Source organism: Peromyscus leucopus, chromosome 8b (genome assembly GCF_004664715.2).
Source record: "Peromyscus leucopus breed LL Stock chromosome 8b, UCI_PerLeu_2.1, whole genome shotgun sequence".
Classification (NCBI taxonomy): Eukaryota; Metazoa; Chordata; class Mammalia; order Rodentia; family Cricetidae; genus Peromyscus; species Peromyscus leucopus.
Genome location: NC_051086.1, coordinates 55,775,357 through 55,788,189, shown reverse-complemented (window position 1 = coordinate 55,788,189; position 12,833 = coordinate 55,775,357). Strand labels below are relative to the sequence as shown.

The window sequence follows — 12,833 nt, the reverse complement described above, 5'->3', positions numbered from 1 at the left end:
GAGTTAGGAGGATTTAAGATTTGGTAGTTTACTGGTTTCTTAATTTCCTTCCTATTGCTATGGAAAAAAAAAAACCCACCAAATTGGGGAGAAAAGATTTTTTGTTTGTTTGTTTGTTTTTGTTTTGGCTAGGGCAGGAGTTCAAGGTAGGAAACTGAAGGCAGGAACTGAAGCAGAGACCATGGAGGAATGCTTCTTACTAACTTGCTCTCCATGAATTTCCCAGCCTACTGTATGTCTAGAAGTGGTACTGCATACAGTGAGCTGGCTTCTTTCACAGCACTCATTAGTCAAGAAAATGCCCATAGGCTTGCCTACAAGCCCGTCTGATGTAGGTACTTTCTCATTGGAAGTTCCCTCTTTGCAGAGGACTCTAAAACACTAATCAGCACAGCCAGTAACCGACAGGTCACAGATTGGGATCAAGTTTTTATTTCTTCCCAGATAAACTTGTAATGAGGTCACTGGGAAGTTAGGATTGAGTCTATACGAAAGAATTCTACTTGGAGGTTCTTCTCAGCATCATGCCCGATGGCATTTGAAATTGTATGACTCATTGTGGTTAGACTAAGGTTCAAAAGGGTTAAATATTTTAGCCAAGAATATTTTATAATTTACCTGTAAATAAACATGGACTTTTAAAAAGGGAGATTTAATTAAGGAAAAAGAGAATAAATATTTTGTATATATAAATGTGGAAAAGCCAAGGATTCCAGGTCCACCCTTGCCAGGTTTACTTTAGTGTGGTTTATATGCTTCTCACATTTCCCTCAGAGTGCTTTCTTATAGCTTTTAGAATGAATGCAAAGAGGCACTTCAAGCTTCCTGTGAGTCAGAGGTTGAAACCAGAGTGTCTTTGATACTTGTTTGTCTTTGTAATTCATGTTTACATCTTACAGGGACTCCACATACCTGAAAAAAATCGACCAAACCAACCTTATAGCAAAAGCAGGTTGCAACAGACAACGGTGTCATCCAGATTAAAAATGAACCGACAGCCTGTGAAAGACCACAGGGCTCCTTGGATACCTCCAAACCCCACATCCCCACCAGCCTCTCCTAAATGGTATGCAAAAATTCAAGGACTGTGAGTTTGCATGGCCTTATTTTTCTTCCACAGATGGCACACATTAGAGCAAACGAACTAGTAGGCTTCATTCTTCCCCGTGAGCAGAAATGCTTATTTGGGTGAGTGATAGATAAGGTTTTTGTCTGGAAGACTGTTGGTTCCTTTTTGTACCTGTCCATGGGTGGAGTACCTCAGTGCCCAGTGGCTATGTGCCATTCATTGTAGGAGGGATTGTGACTGTTGTCTGCCCTGTGAATAGATTGTGCTTACCTGAGGCTGGGCATTGTATCTCTTATGTCTTAACATCCAATGCCTACACATAATAGGCATTCATTTAATCTTTGCTGAGTAAGATTTTTAAAGAATTTTAATTCCTAGTCAAGATAGCTATGAACTCTGAGCTCATCCATATTTCCCTGACTCTGCCCTTCCTGCAGGAGCTAGTCATTGTAATGCTAACGTTACTGTCTTGTCACACACACTCATAGCATGAGGACAGTGTGGGTCTGCTCTCCACAGAGCTAGAGAGGAGGTGCTGTCCTCAGGGGGAGCAGGGTTTGATTTGAAATAGGCTCAGGGGGCAGGGTGGCCAAAGATAAAGGGAGATTGTTTGTCAAGGTTTGGGAGTTCTTGAGGGCACAGTGGTAGAAACTAGACAGGTCTAGCAGTGCAAAGGAGGAAACACACAACAGGGAGTCCCCTTGTGGGTGTGCATGGTGTGAATCCATGGTAGTGCGGACCTATTAGCCTTGAGAAAAAGGAGAAAGCAGTGCTGAAAGACGCTTGTGTTCCACTGTGTCACAGAGCTGGATCTTCTGACCTGATTGTGTGTGTGTGGGGGGCGGGGGGCTTTGTTGTTGTTGTTTTGGGTTTTGTTGGCGGGGGGCAGTTTCTCTGTGTAACAGCCCTGGCTCTCCTGGAACTCACTTTGTAGACCAGACTGGCCTCTGCCTCCTGAGTGCTGGGATTAAAAGCGTGTGCCACCATCTCGTGGCTGAGTGTGTGTTTTTGTTTGTTGTTGTTTGCTTTCGTGGCTTTGTTCTGATTTCTTTGTTTTATACATGTCAATATAGGGATGTGAGTTGAGTTGGTAATATAAAACATCAACAGGATGATGTCTGGCCTGCTAACCAAGTGTACAATATACTATCTTCTAGACCAGTGGTTCTCAACCCCTTTGGGGTCAAACAACCCTCTTCACAGAAGTCAACATATCAGATATCTGAATACCAGATATTTACAATTTATAACAGTAGCAAAATTACAGTTATGAAGTAGCAATGAAAATAATTTTAGGTTGGGGGTCACCATAACATGAGGAACTATTTTAAAGGGTTTCAGCATTGGGAAGGTTGGGACCCACTGCTCTAGATAGTATGTATGGTGGGTGGAGATGTGGGACAGAGAAGGCTTCCTAGATCACAGTGCTGTGTGAGACCTAACACAGACACTTAGAGGATGTGGGATATTATTAGTGACTCATATATTTAAAGCAGGCTTTGTTGAAGTACATTTTTCATTCTGTGACAGTTTTTTTTTTTTTTTTTAAATTAAAATAGTGACTGCTTCTTTGAGGCAAAGGGATCTTCTCCCTTTGACATTGGGCATGAGAGCTGGAGGATCTCTCCCCTTCACGTTCATTTTCTATCAGGCGCCAGGTGCTGAGCTGTAGATCAGCATTACTGTGGTGCACTTAGGATGAGTCACGAGAAGTGGACGGATGATTGCAAAGGCATGCTTTTCCATTTGGTGCAGTGCTGCGTGGCTAAAGGTGAAGTCCAGTCCCTGCAGAGATGCTGCGAAGGAACAGCCCCTCCAGCAGGAGGACACCCTTGAGGGAAGTCAATTGGGAGGTGCTGCCCAGCAGGAAGCAGCCAGGTTTGTATTAGCAGTCTTCAGAATCAAAGGGCTCCATTTACACAGACTCTGAAGCAAAGCCCTTCTTGTCTTTCCTGTATCTAAAGGTGATTATTTAAAATCAGATAGCTGAACTTTCCTATTGCACTCTCCAGCTTACCACAGTACCACCATTCTTTTATTCTTTCTTGTTTCATTCATTCAAAACTTCTATGTATGTCATTTGCCAATTTGTAAATGGCACAGTTGTGCGCTCTATGCACTTTAAAAAAAAGAGCAAATAAGACCATAATCCTAGTCCTTCTTATTTGCAGCCAGTGGAAAATATATGTAATTAGCTGTGATTTAAGATAGAACATGGTATACACCCTAAGATCTGGGCAAGTTCAGAACGGAGAGTGTTTACCTCTTGCTGCAGAAAATGAAGCTTCATGCAAGGAGGTAGGAATTAAACCAGGACTTGCACAGGCAGGAATAAATGTGAGGGGTATAATGAGAACATTCCAAAGGAAGACAGCAGTGAAAACAGCTTGCTCTGCATTTGTTTGGCTGAAATTACCCGAGCAGTTATGGGAAAGCAAAAATGAAAATGGGTATTAGAGCTGGGGTAGCTCAGGAGTACAGCATGGCTCCAATGTATGTGAAGAACGTACGCTGTGCTCCAGTATATCTCCATCTTCAGCCCTTAAAAAAAGAGTAGGTCGAAAGAGAATTTGGTGATATTCACATATCCTAAATCAGAAGGATCAAAGCTCTTTGACATACACATGCAATAAAATTATTTAGAGTTAACTTTTCCCTTTTGTTTGTATTTGGTTTTATTATTCACTGGGGTCTGTTTCTTTTCTAAACAAGTAACTGGTCCTGAGAACAGTGATGGCTGGCTTTCTTGTTGGCAGCTTCTTGTGTATGTACTAACTGCATAAATATCCTTTTGTGGAAGCTTTCATGGGTACACAGAGAATACATTACTTTTTGAATCCTTTAATAGAGCCAGGATTGGTGCTGGGCTGGGGGAGGGGGCTCATTTCTGCTCTGTTTCTGTGATAATGACACTCTGTGGCATTGAGGCATGGTTACCTTGACTTTTGTACTGTCTGTTAGGCTTCCTTGGCCAGATGCTGAGTCTTCCAAAAGACTGAAGGAACTAGAAGAATTGGAAGCCAAAGAAATGGAAAGAATGCAAAAGCAGAGGTAAATATTTGTTTCTGAGGTGAACAAGAAGGCAGGCTTGTTCTGCATCATCTCACTCCTTTGACAGTGACTCAGGATTGTTGATGTCAGCTACACTTCTGCTTACTGGCTTTCTGCCTCCTAAAACTGCAAAGCTAACTACGAGGCCTGTGGTAGAGCCAAAGATAGAAGCCAAAGGAGTCCTGACCTGCTTTAAGGAGAGTTGACATGACTTTACTTCCCTCTAGGCTTGATTGGCTTGAGGCTGAGACTTGTAGAAGAACCAAGGAGCTGGATGAACTGAAAGCCGAAGAATTGGATAGACTTCAAAAATTAAGGTATATGTTTGCTCCTGGGGAGTGATAGGGTATGTGTCCCTATTTTAATTCTTACAGTTTGAACAGCCAACCTGGACTTTTTTAACCTCACCTCATTCCAACATCAAGTAATTGAATGAATGAGCATTTGCATGTTTCCATGTATACTAGTACGTCACAGTTTCCTGGGAGTGTGTAGAGTGTGAAGGAGAACTGCAGAGCCATGTATGATCTGGGAGGAGTTCTGTGCTTGCTTCTTGTTTCCTGCAATGCATCCCACATCACTGCACTAGGCCAATATCAGTCTTCCTGAGGGCAGAGTGGATGTGCATGGTGTGTGTGAATGGTGACTGTGTGGATGCTTTTGTTTGACATGTTAGCCTGAACATGGTCTGAGGTTTTCAGATGACTTTGCTTTCTCCCATTCATCCCCTTAGAGTGCTGCCACCTAACAGGCAATGAAGAAATATACTTAAGATGTAATGGGGCTGATGCCATTGCCACAGTTGGCCAATTTTTCCAGCTCTGATGATCATTCACCCTGTAGTCAAAGGAACAAAGCACTGATTGAAACATCTGTACATTCTATTACTATTCGTGACTGCATTCGGTCCCGGTTACAGGGCTGTGGTTCTTTCCTTAGAGGCCAAGTGACTAAGGTTAAGAATTCAGTTATACAATCACAGATCTTAGGATTTGAAGGATTCCCCCTACACACATAACTGATACTTCCATACTTCTGCTGTCTCCAAGAAGTGGCCAGCATATGTATACATACCTCTGTGATGGGGTGGTCTCAGGTGTTGGAGGGAGTCTGCCTTGGTCATCTCTAGTTATTATAAGGTTGATTGCCTATGAATTGTCTTTCCATATCTCATTTATTTTTTTATGTGTATTTTTTCTGAAAAAATAAATGTAGAATACACATAGAAAAACACACTAAATCCACTTGTATGGTTAAGAATATTATAAATAAACACCCCTAGGCCAGGCAGTGGTGGCACATGCCTTTAATTCCAGCACTGGGGAGGCAGAGCCAGGTAGATCTCTGTGAATTCGAGGCCAGCCTGATCTATAGAGCAAGATCTAGGACAAGCACCAAAACTACACAGAGAAACCCTGTCTCGGAAAAACCTAAATAGATAGATAGATAGATAGATAGATAGATAGATAGATAGATAGATAGATAGATAAAAATAAAAAATAAACACCTATACATTGCCTCCCAAACCAGGTAATAGTGTTGTAGAAGCTCTACCTCCTTCCCCCTAGAGATGCCTACTGTCCTGATTCCTGAGTTAATCTTTCATTACCCTTGTTCACAATCTACTACTGATGTCTGCATTTCTGCCAAACAGCCTTAATTTTGGAAACAGAAGTACAAGTTTAGCGAAGCGTGGGGAGGGCAGTTCTGCTAGTGTTAGAGGAAGGCTCGGGAGAATAGGTTGCAGAATCTGGATCAGAACCTGACTTCAGGCTTTCCTCAGAGTTCAAGAGCCCCACCCCGGGAATCAGAGAGCATGGGGGTCATGACAGACAAGACAGGTTTCAGCCACCTCAGGAACTAGGTTCCCTGAGCTTCTGGAAGGAAGCCTTGTCTGGAGAGTGAGCTGTCTGGTCATGCTCTGCCTTCTCAGCTCCTCTGGCAGCCTCTGGGGATGAGGTAAGGACCCTCAGCAGACAGGTCCCAGAGGGTCAGCGCTTCATCAGCATCAGGAAAGACAAGACAATAATTAATTGGAGGGAAAGGAGTCTTTTTCCAGACATTTCAAATCTAAAAATGTCTGTTCTATGCTTATATTTGCTAATTTTGTATACCCATTATTAGTCTTATTACAGAATTCTTATTTGGAATTGATTTTTAGTGGAAAATTTGTTAATATTAAACTTTTTATTATTAAATAATTATATATTCACACAAAGTTGTAATAATATAGAAGAATCTTGGGAAATCATTTCTCAACTACCTAGTGTAACATCTTAAACTGTTGACTACATATAGCTAGGGTGTAGATATCTATACAGTGAGGGTACATGTGATCAGCTGTCGTTGCTACAGTCAAGAATATACCCAATACCATATTATCACTCATGTTACCGTTTATAGCCATATATACTTCTCTGCTGCCCCCAGCCATCATTTGACTCAGTGAGCATAGTAGCCACTAATCTGCTTTCTGTTTTTATAATTTTGTTTCAAGATCATTATTTCTACGGTGTATAACTTTCTGGAATTGGCTTTTTAAATTTTTGTTTTTTCCAGTGGGAGGGGAGTGTTGTGCCGTAGTGTACATAGGGTACATATGGAGGTCAGAGGCTACATATGGAGGTCAGAGGCTACATATGGAGGTCAGAGGCTACCTTGCAGAAGTCAGTTCTCTCATCCAACTATGGGGATCAAACTCTGGCCGTCAGGCTTGACAGCAAGTGGCTTTAGCCACTGAGCCATCTCACCTGCCCTAGAATTGACCTTTTTTTCCTGAAGTAATCGCTGGAGAGTCACTACATGTGTTATTTGTTCATTCTTTCTTTTGGTGAGTTGGATTTCATGGTTTAGCTACTCATCTTAGTAAACAAGTGAGGGACATCTGGGTTATCATTAGTATGGCATGATTATGACTAAAAACTGTATAAACATATATGTGTTGTGATGTGTCTTTATTTCACTGTAGTAATTTCCCAGAGTGAATTTGCTGGGTTGTATGCTTCTCGTATGCTTTGGTTTCTGTCTTAGTCACTGTGAAGTCTTGCTGTGAAGAGACACCATGACCAGTGTTACTCTTACAAAAAAAAAACGTTTAACTGGGGGCTTGCTTACAGTTTCAAAGGCTTATTAGTCCATTATCATCGTGGTAGAGAGCATGGCAGCAGGCAGGTGTGGTGCTGGAGACATAGCGGAGAGCTACATGCTGATCTGCAAGCAGGGATGGGGGGGGGAGAGACAGAGAAAGAAAGAGAGGGATGGGATTTTAGTCTCGCTCAGAGCAACTGAATCCAAATGTCCCTTTGACAAGACCCGGGGCATGCATGCGGTCATTGCAGTTGGAGGAGCACTGTGGGTGTGCCCTCATCTGGTTTGCCGTCTCCTGGAGGAGTTCCATAAAGATGCCCCAAGAGGACATGCTGGCTTCTGAACTGTCAACTCTCCTTCTCCACAGTGCCTCTGCCACCCAGTTAGCTGACAGGGTAGAGGAGGCGGTTCTGGAGCGGTTGAAGCCCCTCTTGATCAAGGCCCAGGTAACTGATTCATTTGCTTGCCTCTGGCAGTTCTGAAATGAAGAGTTGTCACGTAGGTCATACTGACCCTTTTTCAGAGGGCCAAGTGTCTGTTTGGTGGTGGGAGCCTGCAGTACAGACAGGGTTTCACTGCTGGGGCCATCACAGCCTCCAGACTCCCACACAACACCCACTAGCTACGTGTCCTCTGTGTAGACGGGGTTGGGGGGGCTGGGGGGGTGAGAGTATAGGTGAGGGGAGAGAAGCAAGCACTGCTTTTAAAAGAGAAGGGTGGCATTTTAACTTGGGGAAGGAGTTTAGAGTGGATTTTCCATTCTTTCCAAATCAATCTGTTGATAATGATGGTGTTCACTTTATCATCCTTTGGATGCTGGTCTCTATGACCTTGATAACTTGGAATGGTTGGCTATTTTACAGTAGGAGAGAGAGATTTGGGGCACTTATCTGCACAAACTAGAAGTTTCTCAAAGATGAATTGACTTACAGCATACTACGAGTATATGTCACACTCCTGTAAGCAGTAGGGATTCAATAGTGACACCAGATGGATCCACCCTGGAAATAGAAGTCATGGTGTTTTCATGCTTATAGAAGAGGTCATCTAAGAATATTATGACCTTAATTGATTGAATGGCATTATGAGCCTAAGAAGTGTTAGGTTATTAGAGTTGATGGAAATTCCAGGATTATTAACCTCAGAGGTCTCCTAGAGATGAAGTTGTGCAGTCTCCTTATTTGACTCTTGAGAAAATATAGAACAGACAAGTTGAATGACTTGCAAAGCAGCATATAGCTACTCTGGCAGTGTTTACAAAGTAGAGATTAAAAAATGTCTGGAGCACCAAGAACAACACATGGCATTTGTTCTCACAAGGACCGAGTACTTTCATTGCTACAAAAAGCCTACTGTAGCTAGAGCTGATGAATAGTTCCACATGGGTTATTCTGCAACATGACTTATTTGTTCTGATATGAGTTGTGAGTTTTCATAATCTGTGAATGCATTTGTCCATTTTAATAGAGAGTTAATTCTTCTGTGGAAGCAAATAATCATTTGAAGGATCATCTGTCACCGAGCGCAGCAGCAGCAGCAGCAGCAGCAGCAGCAGCAGCAGCAGCAGCATCCCAGCCTGCAGAGCAGGTGTGTCGTGTTGGTATTCTGGTATTATTGCATGATCATGTCTCCAGTCAAAGGAAAATGATATGCAGATTACTTTGTAAACACTACATTATCCTACTCGAGGAGAGTGAAAATTCTTCTTCATATGTGTGTGGCATGTTAATTCTTAGAGTGTGTATTTAGTTCTGTGTCTGACTAGGCCTTGCAAACAGCTCATAGACATCTCTAGAGCCACAGGTTTTTGTTGGTGCACTTTTATCTCTCTAATGACAGAGTGTAGATAACTGTGGCCCTGAATGTTGATGGCCTGAGGCAGAAGAATAGCTTTCTCATTGCTTTCTCAGCCAGCCTACTTTGGCTCATTACTGGCCTCATTTCCTTTCTTTTTAAGGCCTAATGTTTTTGTCAAGCAAGCAAGTTTTGAGTACTCAGTACACAGCCATGTCTGGCCTAACAGAAAGGAAAGAAGGTCCAAGAAAGAAATGAAAGCATTTGAGGAAAATACAAACCTCTTTTGTGGTTGTTCAGGCTAATCTTCCTCTGGGGGATTTGCTTTTAATGTTTAGGAAACTGTCTGTCTGCCTGGCCTAAGGAACTTTGGAATAGAAGGTGCAAGTTACATTCTTTTAGTCTTCTAAATCTTGTAAAAAGATGCTTGCTGCTGTAATTGCTCCAAACAAGTAATAGACAGAGTATAAAGGAGTCAGAAGGAAGCAGGAGTGAAGTTTCAATAGCCCAGTGGCCTTGGGGGCAAGAAGACTGTAGGTCAAGATTGTTCGAACTAATGTAAGTACTAAGCGGGATCTTAGCTGTGTTGTTATTTTGTGTTGGAGTTCCATGTGAGGCCAGGCTGCTAAGAATGGAACTAAGCCTTCATTGGTCATTATGGTCTCACGTGTGTGATAGCTTGGTGTATTTTGTTCATCATGGCCACTAAAAGCCCCTTTTAGACTCCCAAAAAGTGATGGGCTAGCATCTAACCTAGGAAAGCAGCTCCATAAAGCATTTCAATATGAAAGGAAAGTGAAATGGATTACTAATACTAACAGTAAAATAGACATATATAAATATTATGAATAAAACAGCCTTTTTATGTGCAAATTACTTCGTCGGCCTTAAACCATCTTTAATACAATTATTTGAAAGATAAAACTCTCGTTTAGAATTCTGGGCTGTTAGAAACATTCTCATTGCAAGTTTTCCAGGCTATACATCAATAATCAGTGTTAAAAATAATCAAACAGGTAACTAATGACTGCTGAGAGAGGGAGAATTAGTCTTTCCCAGGGATGAGCTTCCTGATTGATTATCCAAGACAAAATGGTCAGCCCTGAAATCATGTACACACAAGCAGCACTAAGTGTCTTCAGCGGGTTGTATCTATATAGTGTATGTGTGTGTGTGTGTGTGTGTGTGTGTGTGTGTGTGTGTAACAATAATAAAGAAATAGAGGCTAGTACTTTGAGAGAGAGAGTAATGGGGGACATGGAAGGTATTGGATGGAGAAAAAGAAAGGGGGAAAGTTATGTAATTATATTTTAATTAAAATATTTTTTAAAAACAAAGAGTTTGAGGTCAGCCTGCTCTACAGAGTGAGTTCAAGGACAGCCAGTACCGCACAGAGAAACTCTGTTTCGAAAAAAACAAAAGAAAAGGAAGAAGATAAGCCCAGAGAGGCTGAATAAACTTGTCCAAAATTGAAGGGCAGAACCAGGTCTTACTCCTAGGAATGTCTCATTCTTTACCAAGAAGATACTAAAAAAAAAAAAATACAGATCAGATTATAGACCTATATTAGGATCAAGAAAAATATTTGGGTGTAGTAACAGAAGCCTTTAATCCTAGCACATGGGAGGTAGAGGCAGGAGGATCTCTGTGAGTTTGAGGCTGGTCTGGTCTACAAAGTGAGTTCCAGGCTGTGTAGAGACCCTATCTCAAAAAAAAAGAGAGAAAAAAAAAAGAAAGGAAGGAAGAAAAAGAAAGAAAGGGGAAACGCTTGCACATCAAGTCTGCAGAGAATGTTAACATTCTCTTAGCTTATAACAAGAGCCTCAAGCAAAGAAAAGAACCCTGAACTTCATAGTGCCATGAGGCTTTTACAAGGGCATGGACCAAAAGAAAAGGCATGCCATCTAGAATATGTGACATATAAAATAGGGTATGTTCCCCTAAATGTGGCAGAAGAGATACGTGCTCTCCCAGTCAGCAAGGCGGATGAAATGCTGTTTAAGTTGTCACTGAAGGCCACTGCTTGGTTAGTGCAATCACTTAAGCGACTGATAAAAATTGTATCAGCTAGTGCTTTTGTTATGCACTGACCAAGAAGTTTGTTCTGGCATAGGATCTCTGCCAGTTGGATCACTCTGCTTTGGGGTTACAATGATCAACAATAATCTTTAATTTTTTGGTTCTCTTTATATTACCTTTTTACCCTTTCTTCATTTTGTAGGCTGCAGGGGTCAATTATGAATCCAGGAATATTCATCAGCTGGATGACTGTTTAGAAGATGCTGCTCATGAGCTCCGGGCCGTGACTCATGATAAGATCTTGGGGTTAGAGACTTCAGCCACACTGGGGGACAGCAAGGACAGCCCTGATCTACAGACCATGATGCGCCGGATGGAGGAAATGGAAGTAAGGTCTGGGCCTGCTGGTCTGTTTTGCCAGTGTGGGTTCACCTCCACTCCTGTGTGGACACTCAATATGACAGAGCCACAGGGTCCTACTTTCAAATCCAAGCTCTCTTGCCAACTGAGTGTGCTTTGGTTCATTCATTTACCCTGTCTACTAAGTAGGGTTTCTGAGAAAAGAAGAAGATGTAAAGTATTTAGCAAACTATCTGACACATCACCTAATAAGTAGTCCATACTGTTATCACCCTGTTAACAGTGACTTATAATTCCAAAAACAGATTCCAGGACAAACTTGTTTCCACAGTTTGTACCATTGACTTTTGCATCCATCATTTATACCTCTTGTACCTTGCTGTAGTGACCCTGTCAAATCACAGATGTCCTTACCTCCGTTAATTTCCAGACTACTACTTTAGAATGACTCCCTTTTCTTATAAACTTTAGACCTCAGACATCAGCCATCCTACCGGATTGTTCAAGAACAGGAAATCAAAATCCAGTGATCAAATGGTGTGGTCAAGGTCATAAAAACGAGAGAGCTAGGATGCCCTGTCCAGGTCTGACCCCATACTCAGCATTTTTGGTTCACTTGTGTCATGATTAATTCAGTTCTTCCTCACTGCTAAGTAGGAAATTATAAAGAAGGTAACTTTTGGTGGTTTTGAAAATGTAAAGACATACTGTTTTTCCTCTTTAAACCGCCTTCCCTCTCATGCGGTAACTGCCTAGACCTGAGCAGTAGAACTAGCCAGCATATGTCTGTTGAAACAAAACGAAGGAAGATGGAAATACAGGTGGTCCGTAGATGGACAGGACATGTGTCTGTCACTACAGGAAGCTCTAGGGACAAGCTGGCCGAGGTTGCAGCCACGTTAGTCATGCTGTTTCTTCTAGGCTTCCCTCAGGAGCTGCTCGCTTTCTAGCCCAGCAGACGCCTGTTCTCATCAGTGTCTGTCTGCTGAGCTGTTTCCACACTTACTACTTCTAGTTTATAATGAAACTTACTTTTTCTCATAAATTAAACTTTCTTTTTTAAAGAAATACCAGGAGACAGTTCGCCAAAGATATAATAAAATTGTATACGCTGACCCTCACTTATGGATGCACGAAGAAAGAAATGGTAGGTGTTTCTCCCCAACTCCACCCTCAATATTTTACTCTGAAAAATTCCAAACATACTGAAAGGTTGAGAAAACTGCCCAGTGATGACCAAAATCCTCACCTGGCAGCTGCGAGGTTACCATGTCACTGTTTACCCCTCTTGTCTTCAGTTTATCTCAGGTTTGCATTTCAGGTGATCTTATCGATGCATTTAACTGCTAGATAACAGTACATTTTTCTCCAAATATGTGGCATCAGCTTGAGTTTCTTATTTATTTATGGTTCTGTTTTGTTTTTCTGAAGTAAGATTTATATATAAGGAATA

The 12,833-nt window shown here is 41.8% G+C and overlaps 1 protein-coding gene across 8 annotated transcripts in view; it reads left to right on the top strand.

The window, feature by feature from the left end:
* Window positions 1-12,833, top strand: part of Kiaa0753 (KIAA0753 ortholog) — a 52,121-nt gene that overhangs the window by 28,496 nt on the left and 10,792 nt on the right. For 5 of the 8 annotated variants that reach the window (XM_037201116.1, XM_028888725.2, XM_037201118.1 and 2 more), the window contains exons 9-16: window positions 900-1,066; window positions 2,825-2,947; window positions 4,031-4,120; window positions 4,348-4,437; window positions 7,575-7,653; window positions 8,675-8,794; window positions 11,223-11,408; window positions 12,446-12,527. In XM_037201116.1, coding sequence (XP_037057011.1) covers window positions 900-1,066; window positions 2,825-2,947; window positions 4,031-4,120; window positions 4,348-4,437; window positions 7,575-7,653; window positions 8,675-8,794; window positions 11,223-11,408; window positions 12,446-12,527 — 937 coding nt within the window. Of the gene's footprint in view, window positions 1-899; window positions 1,067-2,824; window positions 2,948-4,030; window positions 4,121-4,347; window positions 4,438-7,574; window positions 7,654-8,674; window positions 8,795-11,222; window positions 11,414-12,445; window positions 12,528-12,833 lie in introns of all 8 variants that reach the window. The other 3 variants (XM_037201120.1, XR_005090389.1, XM_037201121.1) reach the window with 3 other exon arrangements.